Source organism: Canis lupus, chromosome 6 (assembly GCF_003254725.2).
Source record: "Canis lupus dingo isolate Sandy chromosome 6, ASM325472v2, whole genome shotgun sequence".
NCBI classification, from domain to species: domain Eukaryota; kingdom Metazoa; phylum Chordata; class Mammalia; order Carnivora; family Canidae; genus Canis; species Canis lupus.
Window position 1 is genome coordinate 57,237,529 of NC_064248.1, and position 21,247 is coordinate 57,258,775.

General features: G+C 37.2%; 1 protein-coding gene across 12 annotated transcripts in view; it reads left to right on the top strand.

Annotated features, from left to right (window-relative positions):
* Positions 1 to 21,247, top strand: part of HFM1 (helicase for meiosis 1) — a 140,347-nt gene that overhangs the window by 25,671 nt on the left and 93,429 nt on the right. For 3 of the 12 annotated variants that reach the window (XR_007411500.1, XR_007411501.1, XM_049111697.1), the window contains exons 1-4: positions 8,218 to 8,343; positions 12,436 to 12,532; positions 16,850 to 16,962; positions 18,626 to 18,935. Coding sequence is in view for 10 of the 12 variants with exons in the window: in XM_049111697.1 (XP_048967654.1) it covers positions 12,462 to 12,532; positions 16,850 to 16,962; positions 18,626 to 18,935 (494 nt within the window). In the remaining 2 variants the exon portion in view is untranslated. Of the gene's footprint in view, positions 1 to 8,217; positions 8,344 to 8,618; positions 8,638 to 8,838; positions 8,978 to 12,435; positions 12,533 to 16,849; positions 16,963 to 18,625; positions 18,936 to 21,247 lie in introns of those variants that run through there. The other 9 variants (XM_049111692.1, XM_049111699.1, XM_049111698.1 and 6 more) reach the window with 5 other exon arrangements.

The window sequence follows — 21,247 nt, forward strand, 5'->3', positions numbered from 1 at the left end:
ATCATAATAAAGAATGGTAGGGACAGGTGGAAATGGACTTATGTTGCTGCAGGGTATTATATTAACTGTAAGTGGACTGTGAAAAGTTTAATGTATATAGTAATACGTGAAGCAACCACTAAAAATTTAAGAGGTATAGTTAAAAAGCCAAGAGACCAGTTAAACTGAACATCTACCAACATTCAAATAATATGAAAGAAGGCAGCAAAAGAAGCAAAGAGAAACAAAAAATTGAGATGACAACAGACTATAAATAAAATAGTAGACCTAAATCCAACTATAACAATAATTACATTAAAAGTAAATGGAAAAAAAAAAAAAAGTAAATTGACTAAACACTCCCATGAAGAAACAAAGATTGTCAGAATGGCTTAAAAAGCAGACCTAACCATCTGCTAACTACAAGAGATGTACTTTATTATTTTTTAAAAAGATTTTATTTATTTATTCATGAGAGACACACAGAGAGAGGCAGAGACATAGGGAGAGGGAGAAGCAGGCTCCATGCAGGGAGCCGGATGTGGGAGCCCTGGACCTCTGGATCAGGCCCTGAGTCTTTAAGTCTTAGGCTTTTTAACCTGTTTTCCGATTTTGAACAAAGTTTAGTTTGTCAACTTACCTAATAAGATGAATCATCCGAAACTGAACGCAACACTCTCTGTGTAATCTGTTGTCTTGTTCAAGGGAGATAGTATGCTTTGTGGAAAAATTGAGGACCAGGATAGGGAAATACAAGTTCTTTGGTTCTGCCAGAAAATGACTAGCATTTTGATCTTAAGTGAATCAGTCATTGTAGATTTCTCAGTATAATCAGGAGCTGAAATTATTTGACCTATGATTTTTATTCATTTTTAGCATCAATAAATGAAAGTACAGGTAAGAATCTCTGAGAAATCTTCTCAATTAGGAAATATAAATGAACTGAGACATTCTGCTTACAAATGACTGAGGCTTAAAGAAATGTTTTGTGACTTGAAAATAATTGTTTAGTTTTGTATCAGATTTGTGTTTGGAGGTTTGTACATTTTTCCATTTGCGTGTGGATCAATGACCCTTAACTTCTGATGTTAGAGATTTTCCGGTCATGTGCTTTAGATCATGCAAGTTTGTGACTTGCTATGTAATCTCTGCGAGTTGGAAAAATGCAAAACATATGGCAACTCAGATGTTAGGTTGGGAGGAATTAAAAATTTAAAAATTTCAGAGCTGTTTAGAAGATGCATTGCTATAAAAACATATTTTATGTGATTTGTGTATCTCAATATGTTGAGAAAGATGCCATTTGGGAGTTAAGTCTAGGGAAATATATATCTTTTTATACTTTAAGTCTGCTCTATATAACAACAGATGTTGCAAATAAAATGAGAATTTGTTCAAAGCCAGAGATTTTTTAAAAAGTACATTTTCTAATTGTAACATTTAAACAACAACATCAACAAAAATCAGCAACAACTGCCTTTTAGAAGAAGTAGTATGGTTTGTAGAAAGAGCCAGGGGCCAGGTATAGGAAGATCCAGGCAAAATTACTTCACCATGTTAGATATCAAATACTAATTTCTAAGATATTTCCTGATTTGGGGAAATTTTCAGCTAAATTATGTAAACAGTATTTTTATCTAGAAAAAAATGGTTTCTAATTCTTCAGTATTATAGGTCATGGCCTACAAAATAACTTTAGTTAAAACTTCCCCAAGTGACTTGTGATACAAAGCATCTTGCTGGAAAAAGAAATTTCCTACTGGTTACTTGCCCATTCCTCCACATGTGGATGGAATACAGTGTGAACACAGACTGTGGGGTTTGGCAGGACTTCTTTTTAGAGTTAATTCTGTAATTTTTTCTCCCTAGAGAGTATGTTTAAAGTATTCTATTATCAGGAAATACATAAAATGGGTGAATAAAGTTCCTAATGTTCAATGAGAACTTACAGTTTGACAGCTCTTTTATTCTACAGGTATCTGAAAAAGTTCTAACAGCTATTTCACTTTCAAATTCATCACTCTCTTACTTGGTGTTTCCTAGACTAAGGGTTTTAATTTCCTTCCCAGTCTCCATGTATTTTTTTCTTTCTCTTTCTTTCTTTCTTTCTTTCTTTCTTTCTTTCTTTCTTTCTTTCTTTCTTTCTTTCTTTCTTCTTTCGTTTTCTTTCTTTCTTCTTTCTTCCTTTCCATGTATTTTCTTAAATCCACAGCCTTCACCTTTTGTGGTGTGTTTCTGGCCAGAATGGTTTCACTTGGACTTATTTTAACCCACATGCCTCTATTTACTAGGGTAAGGATAATATTCCTTCCACTTAAGTATATAATTTTTTTCCCATCTACTTGGTTCCACTTCCCTCCCCATAATACACACAATGCAATGTATCTCCTCTCTTACACATTCACTCAGGCATGTACACACACCATTTGTATGAATTCTTAGACATTTTCCTCCATCAATTAAATGAATAGATGTTTATAAACATCTGTAAACTGTAGAGTATGTATGTAAATTGTGTTGTGACATTGGTGTTTTCACAGGTCACTAATCTGAATCAGATAAAGCAGGGTAACAATGTATGTAACTCTCCCCCCACCAAAGGCAGCAGAACACATTATTCTGAAACTATGTCCCCTAATTGTTGGAATCCAGCTTCTCTGACAATCCCCACCCAACAGTCTCCAGATGAAAATGGGAAAGAGGGGCTTTATAAACTCTCCTGGCTTTTGCAATCAGTCTTAACCCTCATAAATCACATATACTTTATTTCATAAGCCAGGCTCACTTTCCTGGCCAATTTCACAACTCCTACTTTAGAGCATCCACTGGAGCTCTGGTCAGTTTTGCTGCCCATGTCACTGCCTCTGTCTGGGCAATGTGTTGTTCTGAGGCCAGCAGATCTCTCCCAAGGCAGGACCTTTCACTCTGGAAGGCTTAATGGGGGCCAGACCCAGCATTGCTTAGCTGCCTCTCCTCCACAGCCTAGTCCCTTTGGCTACTCTTGCTGCTTCTTGCTGAGTCTGTGTTCCCTCGATGGAATGTGTGTTCCTTAGGGTGGCCAGCTGTGGGGCTGAGGGGGCACCTAACCTCAGCACTGAGCTACTTTTTCTTTCTTCCACTTTTTATTTATTTTGACATATTGGTATTTTCATAAACTTGCAAGTAGAAGATAAGCTCTTCAATAAAAGCCATTTTATATATACAGAAATTATTTTACTTTATTTTTTAAAAGAGTTATCTATTTATTCGTGAGAGACACAGAGAAAGAGAGGCAGAGACAAAGGCAGAAGGAGAAGCAGGCTCCCTATAGGGAACCCAACATGGGACTCGATCCTGGATTCTGGATCCTGGGATCATGCTCTGAGCCAAAGGCAGACACTCAACTGCTGAGCCACCAGGCAACCCAGAAATTATTTTAAAAGTCTGTTCACATAATGAATTCTTTTGGTACTGACAAAAAAATAAGATACAAATAATTGACTAGAAATGAAACTATCACTAAACTAAGATACACAGGAACTGGTAAATAATCTGAAAACTATTTTAACTTGTGTCTTCAACTTGATTTGTCTGTTTAATTGAGAAGGATTATAAGAGTAACTGTTGCATTTTCTGGCCTACTATCTTTAAAATTCCCCCTGAGTTTCTTTATGTTTACAAGGACAGAATTGAATTTTTCCTCATCAAAACTAGCTTTTTTCACAAATAAATTTTCAGGTTAAACTTGTACTGTCTGCTCTGTTTTTTTTTTTTTTTTTTTTTTTTTTTTTTTTTTTTTTTTTTTTTTTTTTAAAGATTTTATTTATTTATTCATGATAGTCACACAGAGAGAGACAGAGAGGCAGAGACACAGGTAGAGGGAGAAGCAGGCTCCATGCAGGGAGCCTGACGTGGGATTCGATCCCGGGTCTCCAGGATCACGCCCCGGGCCAAAGGCAGGCGCCAAACCGCTGCGCCACCCAGGGATCCCTGCTCTGTTTTTTTGTACGCTCGATGGACAGACTTTGAGATCAGTTTTTAAAATAAATACAATTCTGATACAGTTTCAACATTCCCTTTGTACACCTGTCTTAGCACTGAGCTACTTTTGTTCCTTGTGCACTTCAACATGCCAACTCTTCCTGCAGAAATCTATCCTGTGTTCCCAGAACTGGCAAGGGCCATGAACAGCCAGAATTTCTAGAGAATATCTTTAGGTTTACTTTCTTTCCTTCTCTGGTGATTATTAATGGTGGTAGCTGTTGTGAGAAAATGGATTCATCCATTTCCCTTTGCAGTGGCTTCAAATTCTGGGCAAACATGGATATAGCATTCTCAACTTTGTTCCAGGGATCATCCAAAATGTTAAAATATATGCTATTATGTGCACTGTGCTTTCTCAACGCTTTGACATATTTAAACATGAGATTAACCCAGGCTTCAATGCATCAAAACTTGACATATATCACAAATAAATAATTATGTAATAGTTGCTATAGCATCTCTTACTAATTCCCCTGTCACACTCCCTTTTTGGAAGGGATTCTAGATAGATGTATTATTCCTGTTTCTTCATGGTGTATCTTATTTCTATAATTCTGTCCATACCCCATTCTGTCCAGTATCTTAATAAATCTCTTTGATAACTACAAAATCATATCACCTCTAGAAAGTACCTTATTTCTAAACAACATGTAAACAATATTATATAATCTTTGATCACATTACTGCAAAATCCTGCCAATCTGTGTGTGTGTGTTTAGATAAAAAAACAAAATGAAGAGGGTTGCCTGGATGATTCAATCAGAAGAGCGTGCAACTCTTGATTTTGGGGTTGTGAGTCGAGCCCCACGTTGGGCATAGAGATTACTTCAAATAAAACCTTAAAAAACAAAGAAAAACAAAAAATGCCTGTTCTTAAAATCTGTTTTATACTCTGATTCCTGACATTTAAAAATCTTTTAAAAAGTTACAGTAGCTTTTAAAAATACCTTCAAATAATCTTTTTGCAGGTATAATCTATTCCCATGTTTCATTAAGATAATACAAGATTCTGAAAAAAAAAAAAAAGATAATACAAGATTCTGGATGCCAGAACTTTGATTATAATAGTCAGGTAAAGTCTACCACATTCAGATACTAACCTCTTGAAAGAATGTGTTAATTCCTATTTACCTGGGGACTTTATAATATGGCAAATTAAGCCTCATACATATTGCAAGAAAAAGTATGTACAATTTATTATATAAATCTAAATAGAACTACTCATAGAGATTATCTACTGGTTATCAATTTGCTTTTACTCCCCCTGAAGGAACTGGTATTAATTTTTAATTAGGAAATAATTCTATCCCAGTGTGGACTACTGCTTGTTGTCCCAAAGATTCTGTGCTGGGATGTTTGCTTCTTACTTCAGGGATTATGTTACCATACTTTAGACACTACAATGCAATTATATAAAGAACAACTGTTGAATATTGAATCTTTATCAACTGATTTCTATGGAAGGCTTAGATTCTTTGTATTAATACTCTCTGGCTAGCCGAGTCAGTGGGATGTTTTGGTTTAGGGTCAAACTGGAGCATCTTGCCTGACAATCTCATTAGAATTAACATTCTTGGCTTTGGAGAACAGAAGATATTCTAAATTCATTTTAGCTGGACAAGTCAATTTCTGCCTGAAAAACAAACAAGTCTGAAATACAGGTACCAGGGTCTTGTACATCATTATTACACATACTCCTTTAGCATCTGGAACTCAAGGAATTACTCTCTAATCAATTTATGTTTACTATTTTCTTGGTTACACTGGGACTTAATAAATCTTTACCTAAAGAACAATTATCCATTGATTTGGTCTTCATCCATTTATCCTTTTGTTAGTTATGCACCTACTAAAATGCATAGATAGTATTGGACTCTCCTACACAGAATTGTGCATGACTGTCTAAAGTTTTCTTTCCTTCCAGGGTCCCATCATACCAGACTACATTTGTTTCCTTTCTTTCCTGTCCCTTCCCTACCTTCTCTTCCTTTTTCTTTTCTTTTCCTTCTTTTTTTCTCAGGCATTAATTCTACAATTTTCAGATTCTTCCAAATGATCTCTTTACCTTTTCCTTTCCAAGTCTGACAATAGTATTTGCACATTTCTGGCAGTTACCCAGAGAAAAACAGTCCTGAGGCATTTCTTGGTTCCATTTATGAAAATATTTTTTCATAAGAAACAGAGAGACAGAGAGGTAGAGACACAGGTAGTCAGAGTTTAAATAGAGTAGAGGTTACAAAGTAGGGAAAATCTTGGTTATGTTGATTTTTTGAACCTGAACCCATGGCATCAATTGTGTTAGGAGAAATATATCTTGTTCTTGTGTCATGAACACCTATTATTTGTCTATCAAGCTCTTCTAGTCTTTTTGAAAACTATGTTCCCCTAAACTCTTTTATTTGAAATGGGTCCCTTTATTTACTCTAATCCACATAAATAAGACTTACTGGTCCATCAGACCAAAATGGATCAAAGACCTAAACTTAAGAGCTAAACCTATAAAACTCTTAGAAGAAAACATTGCAGAAAATCTTTATGGTATTGGATTTGGCAATCACTTCATGGATATAACACCAAAAGCCCAGGCAGCAAAAGAAAAAAAAAAAAGGTAAGAATTTTTGTGCATCAAAGGATACTATCAAGAAAACAAAAAAAACGACCTACTATATGGGAGAAAATATTTGCAAATCTTATCTCTCATAAGGGATAAATATCCATAATATATTTTTAAAACTCCTACAATTCAATAATAAAAAGATACATCACAAAAATTGGCACAGGACTTGAATAGATATTTCTCCAAGAAGATATTCGAAATGTCCATTAAGCATATTAAAAGATGCTCAGTATCATTAGTCTTTAGGGAAATGAAAACCCAAACCACAATGAGATATTACTTCACATCTAATAGGATGACTATAATTTTTTTTAAAAATGGAAAATAATGTGCTGGCAAGGATGTAGAGAAATTTGGGCCCTCTTGCATTATTGGTGGGAGTGCAAAGTGATAACAGCAGCTGTGAAAAACTGGTGGTTTTTTCAAAAGGTTTAATTTAAAATTACCATATGACTCAGCAATGGCACTCCTAGATGTATAGCTAAACAACTGAAAGCAGGGACCCAATCAGACATCCCTACCCCAATGTTTATAACACCATAGCCCAAAGGTGGAAACTAAGCAAATGTCTACCCACAGATGAAGGGATACACAAAATGTGGCACGCACACACACGCACACACATTGGGATATTCGACTTTAAAGAATGACGGAGACAACATGAGAGACTCCCTAACTCTGGGAAACGAAGAGGGGGTGGTGGAAAGGGAGGTGGGCGGGGGGTGGGGGTGACTGGGTGACGGGCACTGAGGGGGGCACTTGGTGGGATGAGCACTGGGTGTTTTGCTATATCTTGGCAAATTGAACTCCAATTAAAAAAAAATAAAAATAAAAAAAAAATAAAAAAGAATGACGGGCAGCTCGGGTGGCTCAGCGGTTAGGCGCCGCCCTGGGCCCAGGGCGTGATCCTGGAGACGCGGGATCGAGTCCCACGTCGGGCTCCCTGCATGGAGCCTGCTTCTCCCTCTGCCTGTGTCTCTGCCTCTCTCTCTCTGTGTCTCTCATGAATAAATAATTAAGATCTTTAAAAAAAATAAGAAAAAAGAATGACATTCAGATCTGTGCTACAAATGATGAACTTAAAGACGCGCGGAATGAAATAAGCCAGATACAGGACATACGTTGGATTCCGCTCACGAGGTACCTGGAATAGGCAAATCCTAGGGGGGTAAAGGTTACCGGGTACTGGGGGAAGGACTAGGATTTTTTTTTTTTGTTTGAATTTAAGATTTTGTTTATTCATCCTTGAGAGGCAGAGACCCAGGCAGAGGGAGAAGCAGGCTCCACGCAGGGAGCCCGACGCGGGACTCGATCCCGAGACCCCAGGGTCACGCCCTGAGCCAAAGGCGGCGCTCAACCGCGGAGCCACCCGGGGATCCCCGGACCTCTATTTAACGAGAACAGGGCACAGCTTATCGACAGAGCAATATTCTCAAAGCTAATTAGCAACTTTTGTTGGAAGAAAAGGGGGCGCGGGAAGGGAGAGCCCCCAGGCCCCGCCGATCCATCGCTGGGAGCTCGCCGCGCCAGGCTGGGGGGCCTCGCGGGGCCGGGGGATAGGCGCTCCTCTCCGCGAACTAGGAGCCCGGAGGTCGCGGGGGAGCGCGGCCGGCCCGAGGTCTCGCGGGGGGACGCTGGCCCGCGAGAACGGGATCCCACGGAGCCGTGGGGGCCCAGTCGGTCCGTGCGTCCCGGCGGTGGCCCACCTTCGGCGTCGAGCTGCGGTGAGGGAGCAGAGCCCGCCCCGGCCCGCGCCGCGCGGGGCCTGGCGGAGGTCGGGCGGGGAGCGGGGCGAGGCCCGAGGCGCTCGGGGCGGGGCGGCCCCTCGCGCGGGCGGGGCTGACGGGAGGACGGCCCTCCCGCCGGGTGACGGAGCCGCCGCTCCGGGCCCCTGGGGTTACGTGAGGGCGGACGCGGCCCCCTCAGCGACTGGAGGTGCGGCCTGCGGGGGCGCTGTAGCCGCCGGGCTCTCCCGCGGTGCGAGCCGGGGCGCTGAAGGCTTCCTCGTGGCGCCCGCGGTGAGGCGCGTGGAGTCGGGGCGGGCCCCGGCAGTCCCGAGGGGGTTTTTGCCTCAGGCCCGGATCGGGCTCCCGGCTTGTCCCCTGGGGACCCGTCCCCGGCGGGGACGCGGAGACCGCGGGTCATCTGTTTCCTCCCCGTGACGGCCGCTGGTTCGAGGGCGTGTCGGGCTCGGCCTCGCTGACTGCCGATTTCTGGCCAGTCTGTCCGAGCTTCTGCGCTTTTGAAATGGGTTTTATTTATTTCTGAGAGTACAAATCCTGAGGAACGACTAAGAGATGAGAGGAATTCATATAATAGGCACTATAGAAGATAAGAAAATGCTGAATTGTCACTGAGGTAATTAGGTAAAGGGCAGGTCACCTCAACAGACAACCGATTATGTAGCCATAGAGTTGAAATATTTTAAGAGTGATTGGAGCAGAAGCAAACACCTAAAAAATAACAGGATTTTATATCACATGCTGAAACTAAAACTTTGTGGAAAATGATCAAACATGCATACTTAGAAAATCTGACTCTAGACCTCCAACTTAAATATAATTAGTTTAAAAATCTAGCATCTTTACGATTACAAATTCATATTAAAACATAGCAAAGTACGTTCTAGGGCCTGTGTTTTAGAGAATATTTATTTATGTAATGAAAGTGCCGAATTAATGATCTTTTAGTACTTTAAAGAATTTGTTGCATGAATCTGAACTAGAAAATATTCCACATTTTTAAATTGAACATTAAAAATTTGGCATAAGGGACGCCTGGCTGGCTCAGCGGTTGAGCGCCTGCCTTTGGCTCAGGGCGTGATCCCGGGATCCTGGAATTGAGCCCCACATTGGGAGCCTGCTTCTCCCTCTGCCTGTGTCTCTGCCTCTCTCTGTGTCCCTCTCATGAATAAATTTTGGCATAAAATTCTAGGTTTCAGGGTTGATGGAAGATAATTTTAAATAAAAATTTTATTTAAAATTATTTTTATAAATTGCTAATGTGTTTATTCCACAATGAATTCTTATGGCTCATTTACCAGGCGCTGTCTGGGTTATTAGAATACATTAGTGAGCAAAAAGTTACTGCTCACTCTAGAGGAAGATAAAGAACCTAAATATATCGTATGCCAGTTAGCTCTTCGTGCTATGAAGAAAAATAATGTACCATACACAAACATTTATTTATTTTCTTAAAGAATTTATTTATTAATGAGCGACACAGACAGAGGCCGAGAGAGAAGCAGGCTCCATGCAGGAAGCTGGATGCGGGACTCAGACTCCATCGCGAGTCTCCAGGATCACGCCCTGGGCTAAAGGCAGGCGCTTAACTGCTGAGCCACCCAGGGATCCCAACGGAGACTTTTATTGTTATTTTTAAAGATTTTTAAAAATTATTATTCATGAAATACACAGGGAGGGAGAGAGGGGCAGAGACACAGGCAGAGGAAGAAGCAGGCTCCATGCAGGGAGCCCCACATGGGACTTTATCTCCGGTCTCCAGGATCACACCCTGGGCTGAAGGCAGTGCTAAACCGCTGAGCCACCCGGGCTGCCCCCAACGAAGACTTTTAGATAAAAGTTGTTTTCTTTCATAGAGGCTCATCAGAACAAAAAATATATAGATGTTTTTATTCTGAACTGAAGCAAGTTATATTTTCTTTTTTTGCCAGAACTAGAAATTGAATCAGAAATTCTTTTGAATATATTTGTTATTTATTTGGGAGGTTTTTGAATTAGTTTATGAAATAATTTTTTTTCCCAAACAAGTATTTTTAATTTATAGGTTCATTTTGTTTGCAGTTTCCTTTAGAATAAAGGATTGAAACACATACATGTAAGCCTTAGGATTTCCTACTTAAATTTTGAGGTATTGAAGCCATATAAAAGTGGTCCAGTGACTTTCAATATTGAAAACTTTTTTTGTTACTTAAAATTATAGTTTTCCTAAGATGAGAAAGGGAATATTTTGTTACTCTTTTTAAAAAAAGATTTGTTTATTTATTTTGAGAGAGAGAGAGGTGAGGGGTGGGACAAGAGGGAGAGAGAATCTCAAGCTGACTCCTTGCTGAGTGTGGAGCAGTCAGGACCCTGAGATCATGAGTTGAAATCCGGCGTTGGAGGTTTAACCCACTGAGCCACCCAGGTTCCCCTATTTGTTACTTTTTGGATACTATAACAACATGATTAGCATTTTCATTCATACTTTATCAGGTATTATTTTCAGTTCTGAAATTGTTTACTTAGATAAAGATGTTAAAGACTCCGTTAGCAGATTTTGGAATGACTCCCTTCTGTCTCTTCTCCCTGTTATCTTAGGTTTCTATTGTTAATACATCGTTTTAGACATTTGTAGAACCATGCTAATTTGTTTCAATTTAACTGTTTCTTTTTGTTGGTGACTAAGTGATTAATAAATTTTAAAAAAATGAAGAGGGCAATTAAACAACTGGGAAGGGAGAAAAAACTCAGTAACTAAAACAATGAAAAATCCTACAACATTCTGAATAAGAACAGTCCTGAGATACACATAGATTTAGCCTCTTATCAGTAGTATTTTGTCAAGGGTGCATGTGGAAACATTCCTGTCTCCTCTACATACTCCCTACATCAGGGAGGACCCAAAATTGAAGGAATATGATCTCACTTGGTAGTATGGATTTCTCCACAAGATGGCACTCATATAGTTCCTTTGATTTTAGTTTCTATCCTAAGAAAAGAATTGTAATATATTAACTATCACAGTAAATAGAAATATGATTTATGTTTTATGGTTTGTGCATCTATTTCATGTTTTGTCATATAGAATTTTCTATCATGTTTCAGAATTTAGAAAAAAAATGAGATGTAGTGTTGATGTGCAGGGGAAAGAATGGCAAGGTGAATGGAACAATGTATGTGTCTGTAGAAATGGTTCTTCAGTTTCCTGTTAAGTTTGAGACTTTGTACAGCCCTAGAATTTTATTATATCCCCAGGTGGCCAGCACTGAATGTTTTTATCCTTTATATTTAGATACTATCTATTAATGTAAAAATTGTCTTTTTAGAAAGGAATGTAAACATTTCTATATATGCCTTACGCAATGTGAATGTAAACAGATATATATACATTAAACTTGCAAATTTTTTTTATTTTGGAAAAGTTCAAACATATACAAAATTGACAGAACATTATACTGAACTCCATGTACCTATTATATAGCGGTAGCAGTTATCAACTCATTACCAATATTCTTTCATCAATACCCCTTTATCTCTCCCCATTTATTTTTGAAGCAAACCTCTACATATGTATTTGGCATATTGTTAGAGACACATTCGTGATAAAATGTATTATCCTAAATCAATAATAATGGTGTGAACAAAGTATTAAGAGCCCAAAAGGAGTGATTAATTCTGTCTTGGAGAACAAGACAAACTCAGAGAAGCCTTTGAAAAAGAAATGTCGTTTGACCAATACATGAAGGATGAGTAAGGATCTGGAAGTAAGGAAATGGAAGAAAACACATTATAAGCATTGGTACAGTATGAAGAGAGGGGTGCAAATGTGAATATGTATGAATGAGTGGAGAACAGAAAATAATGTATTTGAATATTGAGGCACTTTGGAGGAAGCTGCAGAAGATACAGCTGGAAAGATGGTCTGTGGTTATCCTGGGAAATTAATAATTATAGTTCATGTATTCAGAAATATTTTTGTACAGATCTGTAAAACTAAGAACAGATCTGTAAAACTAAGTTCTGAATAACTAAGATATAAACTAAATATTAATATTAATAACAAAAATATAAACTACTTTTTCTATATTTTGGTAGATTTGTGACACATTCCAGTTTTAACAATGCTGAAATCAAATGACTCCTTGTTTTCTTTGGATACTTTGTTTTTTGAAAAACCAGATGAAGCTGAAAAGTAAGTCTGCCTTAAAGGATAACATAGTATATTGTTTTAGAGATACTTGATTTTTGAGGAGTTTTAATTTTCTTTCTGGAAATATACAAATAAATGAGGCATCAATAGAATGATATTTCAGGTATATATTTGGTAAACATGGAATTCAGATATAAGGGAGTAACTGAAGTTTAACATCTTAAATACTGTAACTTAAGAAATAGAGTGGATTCTTGTCTATTTTGCTTTCATTTGTTTGCATTTCTGGTTTGTTCCAATTATTTTTGGCAAAGGTAAAGACTTGAAGTAATGGTCAAACAGTAGCCCTGGACAAATAGTGATGGCACCTTTTGAAAACAGAATGGGCAGTGTGCCAAAAGCCAAATATGATGGGCAAATTCATTGTAGGCAGGAAGTAGGGGTGGAAATAAAGATGTGGCACCTAAGGAAATAAGAACAGAGAATAGTCTGTAAAATACAGGTTTTTATGGATTTTCACATGTAAATTGTTCTCACTTCTAAGTTTTCTACATATTCTATTGTATTATCTTTTTTTTTTTTTAAGATTTTATTTTTGAGTAATCTCTATACCAGTGTGGGGCTAGAACTCACAGGATCAAGAGTTGCATGTTTCACTGACTGAGCCAGCCATGCAACCCTGTGTTATCTTTTTTTTTTTTTTTAAATAAGGAAGCATTGAGTATTTATTGCTTCATTAATTTTTTTCATTTATTCAAATATTAACTCAAATATTGATTGAATGCTAAAAGGGATATAAGAAGGATGAGACAGACTTTTACTTCAAAAGAACTTAAAATCTATTTGAGGAGATTAAGCATACATATGGAAATGTCATCAATAAATAACATGACTATAATTCATTCAGATTTGGATGCTTTGAGACTGAAAGAGTGCATCCAATTTGCACAACAGGTGTTAATCAGGCCTGTCCTGGGCAAAATGCAAAATATATTTGTCTTTCTAACAACACAGAGTCAAAAAAGGTGTGAAGGAAATATTAGCCTATATTCACACAATGAAATTTCAGATTTGGAGGGAGTACAGACTGATTGGGTTAGGCTCTATGGTAATGGGGAGAGACTTCGTGAGACCTTGAAGGATTTGGTAATTCTAAAAAGCAGAGAAGAGGAGGCCACTTGAAGGCAGAATTTAACAGCAAGAAAAAAGAATGGAGGTGGGACAATTTGCAATACTTTTAGGAGAGAGTGTATAGAGAAGTTTTCTGGAACAGAAGGTTCATAAAGGAGAAACAATTAGACATAAAGTTAGAAAAATAAACTGAGGATAGGTTGTGGTGGATGTTAAGGGCCAGATTAAGGATCTTGGACATGACTTTGTATGTGTTAAAAGCCATGGAACTAAATCAATAAACATTTATTGACTAATATGCCTAATTATGTAAACACTTGCTAAGTATTATCAATGTGAATGGAACTAGAAACAAACCCTTAAGTGTTTATGATCTAGGAGTGGTATCAGACTGATCTATCTATCATTAATCTTTCTATATGCCTATATATCTATATTAGACCTACATACAGATACACACAATATAAGAGAACTGTGATAAATATTATAGGTTCAAATAGTACTTAAGATGACGGAAGGATTTAAGCTTGATTTTGAATGAATGTAAGCACTATGGCCTTGAACAGTGGCTGGAACATAGTACTCAGTAAATAGCTATTGAATAGATTAATGAAAGAATGAAAGAGTTGAACTTCTATAGATAGATATGGGATAGGGTCATGTCCAGTGACAAGCAGAGTAAAGGAAATATTTTTGAACAAAGATGAGGGATAGAATGCATTATCTATTTGATATTCAAGTAGTTCACTTTGGCCTGGACTGTAAGTTCCCTAGTGTAGGAGAGTTAAAATTGTAAGGTAGCCTAAGGCCATTTGGACATTTGGCATTCTTTGGAAACCACTGAAGTATTTTGAATGGAATCTAATTATAATGAAAACAATTCTAAATTAATGTGATAGGAGTGTGTAAAATATATTAGTGAATACATAAATTGATTAGAGCTTTGATTGGAATAGTGACAGTGGAAGTACAAGGAAATAACAAATTCAAGAAGCATAAAGAAGATGCTGTAAGACCTGGCATATGTCTGGATATAGTAGGTAAAAGATTATGCTATAATTTGGATTCTGGATGGGTAAGGGAATGATGACACCTCTAGAAAATAGGAAAATTATAAGGCAGATTTGATTTTATGGGGAGGCTGGATAGTAGAATTAGATGTGTGCTTTTTTTTTTTAAATATTTTATTTATTATTTATTTATTTAAGTCACAGACAGAGAGAGAGAGAGGCAGAGTCACAGGCAGAGAGAGAAGCAGGCTCCATGCACCAGGAGCCCGATGTGGGATTCGATCCCGGGTCTCCAGGATCGCGCCCTGGGCCAAAGGCAGGCGCCAAACCGCTGCGCCACCCAGGGATCCCAGATGTGTGCTTTTTGTATATTGTTAATACCTTTCTTAGATTTTCTAGAATTAGGTATATTATAAGGCAGATTTGATTTTATGGGGAGGCTGGATAGTAGAATTAGATATGTGCTTTTTTTTTTAAATTTTTATTTATTTATGATAGAGAGAAAGAGAGGCAGAGACACAGGCAGAGAGAAGCAGGCTCCATGCACCGGGAGCCCGACGTGGGAATCGATCCTGGGTCTCCAGGATCGCGCCCTAGGCCAAAGGCAGGCGCCAAACCGCTGCGCCACCCAGGGATCCCAGATGTGTGCTTTTTGTATATTGTTAATACCTTTCTTAGATTTTCTAGAATTAGGTATATTATAAGGCAGATTTGATTTTATGGGGAGGCTGGATAGTAGAATTAGATATGTGCTTTTTTTTAAAAATTTTTATTTATTTATGATAGAGAGAAAGAGAGGCAGAGACACAGGCAGAGGGAGAAGCAGGCTCCATGCACCGGGAGCCCGACGTGGGAATCGATCCTGGGTCTCCAGGATCGCGCCCTAGGCCAAAGGCAGGCGCCAAACCGCTGCGCCACCCAGGGATCCCATGATGTGTGCTTTTTGTATATTGTTAATACCTTTCTTAGATTTTCTAGAATTTAGGTATATACCAGACACAGGATGCCCAGTGATTGGTCTGCAATAAAAACCCTGGGCACTGAATATCTAATGAGCCCCCTCATTGGCAACACTTCATACATGTTGTTACAGCTTGTTCCTGAGGGAATTAAAGATGTCCTGTGTTACTGTACTGGGAGAGGGCCTTTGGAAGCTTGTTCTTGGTTTCCCCTGAACTTTGCCTCATAATCATGAGTAGGATGATTTGCCCTTTGAATTAGTCCAGGGAATCATTGGCTCTGGGGTAATCTTGGGGCCCCTCTTGACAATCCTAAATTTCAAATGCTTTGGCCTATTATCAGACAGTCTGTCAGGACATTGTTAGATAATGTGTTGTAGATTTTTTATTTGGAAAATATAGCTAAAGTAGCTATGCATTATTTGCTATGAAAGGCAGTAAAGTAAAAGACTGGCTCTCACTTTTAATAGCTTAAAATCCTAAATGAAGAGAGTAAAAAAAAACAAATCATAAAATCCTTGCTGCTTGGCATAAACAGTGTATGTGGTACTCTTCTCAAATATATTTCCTGTCACTTAATACTTATCTTTTTGTTCTAGTGAAGGGCAAATCAATGTTTTTTGAAAAGGAAACATTAAAACATTATATGTTAATAGGATCACAGCTGAACGATAAGGAGAGGTAGTAGTTCACAATACCAACAAGGTGCCAAAATCTCAACAACTATAGGTTTACAAAGTGATTGTCAGTTTCAACTGGTTTCTTGGATTTTCTGTGGTTTATAGGTGGTTCTGGATCAAGACTTTTTGGGTTAGCACAGTAATTTGTAATGTTTTAGGAATACTCTAGAATACCAGTAGTAGTGTCATTTACACACTGATGACACATGATTAGTTGTGAGGTGTGTCATAAGTAACTTGTTACTTGTGATAGGATACTAACGTTTCAGAATGATTTACTACTTTTTTTTTTAATATGGAGTAGATTTAAGATTCTTGTCACAAGTGTTTGAATTGGAGAAAAAGAGATGGAGTTATAGTCAATATTTAGATAGCATATCTCACATAGCAGTGTTATTAATCCTATGACACACAAGGGAAAAGATTGAGAACACTGCTGTGTATACAGATACATCAAATTCACCATAGAAAATTAATTTATAGGATGTTTATCTAGGAGTCTGTAATTGAGTAATGTTTAATTAATAATTTCTGATGTAACTTTATTAACGTATCTTCATACCTTTATATTTTGTATAGCTATCCAGACAATGAAAAATTATTGGATTGGTTTCTCCCACCTGTTCCATTGATTTCAGAAATTCCAGATACTCAGGCATTAGAGGAGGAAATAGAAAGTCATAAACTGTTAGGTAAACCATCACATATTTGTTATGAAGTTATTAAACCCATGCAACTTATGTCAATGTAAAAAATCTAGTAACACATTAAAGTATTAATTCCTTTATTTTAATGGAATAAAATGATAGAGACTTATTTTGTTCAAAATAGTGCTCACCGGGGATCCCTGGGTGGCGCAGCGGTTTGGCGCCTGCCTTTGGCCCAGGGCGCGACCCTGGAGACCCGGGATCAAATCCCACGTCGGGCTCCCGGTGCATGGAGCCTGCTTCTCCCTCTGCCTGTGTCTCAGCCTCTCTCCTCTCTCTGTGTGACTATCATAAATAAATAAAAAAAAAATTAAAAAAAAAAACAAAAAAAACAAAATAGTGCTCACCGAATCTAAAAATCTAAAACATTTTCCTTTCTATACATATATACATATATATATGCATATTAAATGTATACAGTACACTATCACACACATGTTCTATTGTATGAATTTGTTTCCTCTTACTATTAAAATTGTTGGTCCCATTTAGTTTTTGTCTTGCCTTTTACTAAAGGTAGGATCCTCTCTGGCTTAGGAAAACCACGTTCCTGAAAAAAACAGGATGTGGAATATTATATATAGTTTGGTACCATTTTTATAAAGTTAAAGACAAGCAAGCATATTCAAACAATATATGTGATCTTATGTGGTATTACTATTTTTTAAATATTTTATTTATTTGTTCATGAGAAACACAGAGAGAGAGAGAGAGAGACAGAGACAGAGAGAGAGGCAGAGACACAGGCAGAGGGAGAAGCAGGCTCCATGCAGGGAGCCTGACGTGGAACTTGATCCCCGGTCTCCAGGATCACACCCTGGGCTGAAGATGGCACTAAACCGCTGACCCACCCAGGCTGCCCTTATGTGGTATTATTGATAACATTTTGATTTTTAAATTTGGTGGTAGTTCATTTATGTATATCTTAAGCTTTGTAATTTGTATATATTATATACATGAAAATATACATTATTTATATCCCTATACGTACCAAATAATATATAGGTTACACAAGCTATATATACCATACACATAGATGATAAAGCAAATTTAAGCCCTAATAAGGCCTCCAGATTCCTCCCAACCTTTCAAAGATGCTTGTAAAGTCTCTGTAAAGAAACTTTAAACATTTTGCCACCCTGATGAAATCATACCTTTATCTTGATTTTAGAAGCAGTATTACAAAATTAAAAGCATTGTATCATGTATTTTAATACTTAAATTCAGTAACATTTTGTATGATTGGTCATTGTATGTATTTCTGTGTGTAGATTGGCTATATAAATTTTCAGATCCTCATAATTGTATAATTATATGTCATTTTTAGTAGATAAAATACTTAAAGGTATAATTATGGTTATTTCTGAGGGTCAGAAATTAAACCTATTTTATAATGTAGGTTTTACATAAATTTCAAATTTCAATAATCCTTGATTGAGTGCCCTTCAGTGATATGTCCAGTAGCAGTACCAATCATCTGTAGTTCAAAACCATATGTGATATTACAGATTCTCTTGTTATTGTATGAATAACTTTCATGTTTACCTCGTCAATTGTTTTGAAAATTTTTATTAAATTTTTTCATGGTCATTTTGAAAGTTTATTTTCGTGGAGAACATATATTAATTAATATATTCCATTTTTGTAGGTCAGGAAGAAAGGCCAAAAATGTTACCATCAAATTTAAAGATGACTAATGAAAACACAAATTATATTTCACCAACACAAAAATTCCAATTTGCCTTTTCCTCAAATAAATGTGAAACAGGTGATCTGAATTTAACAGAAGCAGGTAACCATGACTTACCACGTGTTCCTGGGAAGCTGACCTATGGTTCTCAGAAATACAAAAATCACATTGGCACCGAGATAGCACCTGAGAAAAATGTTTCAGGTAATACAAAATTAGTAAATTTTGCAGAAGATAAAGGAGAGAGCACATCAGCCTTCCGAAAAAGGTAATTAATTAAATGAAACACCGAAGACTCAGTAATAAAGGTGGATATTTATGATATGTCCAAATGTATGAAGTATAATAGAATCTAAATGAGAAAAACAGCAACAACAAATAGGGTTTACTATATACCAGATGCTTTGTTAACTCTGGGATTCTAGTCATAGGTTCTTGCCTTTAGAGAGCTACAACTTAATGGAGGAAAGACGGTAAATAATGAAAAATAATTGATTAAATACTTAATACTACAATAATTATTTTGATGAGGTATATGATTATAACAAAGGTTCTTAAACTTTTTATTGTTGGGACCCTTTACACTTAAAAATTATTGAGGATTCCCAACAGTTTTTGTGTATGTGGTTATGTCTATCGATATTTAACTATATTAGAAATCAAAATTGAAAAAATTTAAAAGGTAAATGATGCTTTAGTAATAATTAGAAAATTGTTTTGATACTATGAACTCTTTGAAAAGGTCTCAACCATTCTTTGAGAATCGCTGTTACAGCTCTGAAGCATCAGGGAAGGCTTTCCTGAAGAAATAGTATTTAAACTTAGCCTTAAGGAAGAATAGGATTAAACTAAGGGCAAATAAAAGAGAATATTCCAGGCAGAAGGAATAGTATGTGCAAAAGATATAAGGTAGCACAGAGCTTGACCTATTCTTAGAAAATTTCCTTTTGGGTAAAATCAGAATTCAGAGAGGTAAGGTTTAGAGGGAGCAAGTCATTCAGAGTCACATAGCCTGTGATAAACTTTGTGCTTTTTCTTAAGGCATTGTTTCTTCAACTGTGGCCTGTGAACCCACTCTATCAGAATCACCTGGAGTGCTTGTTAGAAATTTGGATTCCTGGGTCCTACCTTAGGCCTGTTGAATTACAGTCTAGCTGAAGGTGGGGAAGGGACCCAGGAATTATCAACAGTTTTTCTGCATGATTGTTATGCACACTAAAGTTTGAAAGCAAGTGTTTTAAGGTCCTGCATTTTAACCAGAAGAATAAAATTAGTTTTTTTTTTTAAATTTAAAGTCCACTTTGGCATTAGTATGATGAATCAGAAGGGAACTAGAATCTGTTGTGAAAGGTTACTTTAAGAAGGTTTATTTATTTTATTTTACTTTATTTTATTTTATTTTATTTTATTTTATTTATTTCATTTCATTTCATTTTATTTTATTTTTTGTTATTAATCTAGGTGAGAGAGAATGGGAGCCTGATGTTGACTGTAGTAGCAAGGATGAGAGAGTTCAGAGTGATTTAGGAGATAGAATCCCATAGGACCTAAATGATTATTAGATATGACCCCTGACTCCCAAGTTATCTGACTTGAGCCAGAACAGTGAAGGATGGTAGTGCCCTTTCATAATATAGAAAACTATTAAAGAAGAACAGATTTTGGGGATGGTGATGAGTACAGATTTGGACATGTTGAGTTTGAGTATCTATAAATTGTCCAAATAGAGAATTCGATGCATGGGTTTAAAGATTCAGAAGAGCTCTAGTTGATAGGTTTTGTTTTCTCTGTGACATAAGAAATGAGATCATTTGTGGAGTTGGAGGGAAAAAGTGGGAGTATTGAGCATGTATGAGAAGAGTGGAGGAGATTATGGAAAATGGGAAAGCAATCCAGTTAGAATAATGGTAGGATTGTTGGGCACTCTGAAGAGCCCAGTTGCTGTTGATGTCTATGAATTTTTTTTTATAACATCTCTATTAAGATATAACTTGGGGCACGTGGGTGGCTCAGATAGTTAAGCATCTAACTCTTGGTTTTGGCTCTGGTCATGATCTCAGGGTTGTGAGATAGAGCCCTGCATGGGGCTGCTTGCACAGCAGGGAGTCCACTTGAGATTCTCTCCCTCTCCCTCCCCACTCTGTTCTTCCCCCTGCTCATACTCTCTCAAACAAATAAAATCTTAAAGAGATATAACTCACGTGAAAATTCACTCTTCTGAAGTATACAGTTCATTGGTTTTTAGAATATTCACTGAGTTGGATAATCATCACTACTATCTAATTTTAAAACATTTTCATCCCCCTCAAAGAAACTGTATTCATTATTGATCACTCCCCTTTCCAACTCCTCATTCTCCTCCTCCTCCCCAGCCCCTGGCAACCACTAATCTTTCTGTTTTTATGCATTTATGTATTCTAGACTTTCATGTAAGTAGAATTATCCAATGTCTGGCCTTTCGTGTCTGGCTTCTTTCACTTAGCATAATGTTTTCAAGGTTTATCCATATTATGTCATGTATCAATACTTCATTCTTTTTATGGTCAAATAATATTCCATTGAGTGGACAATACAACATTT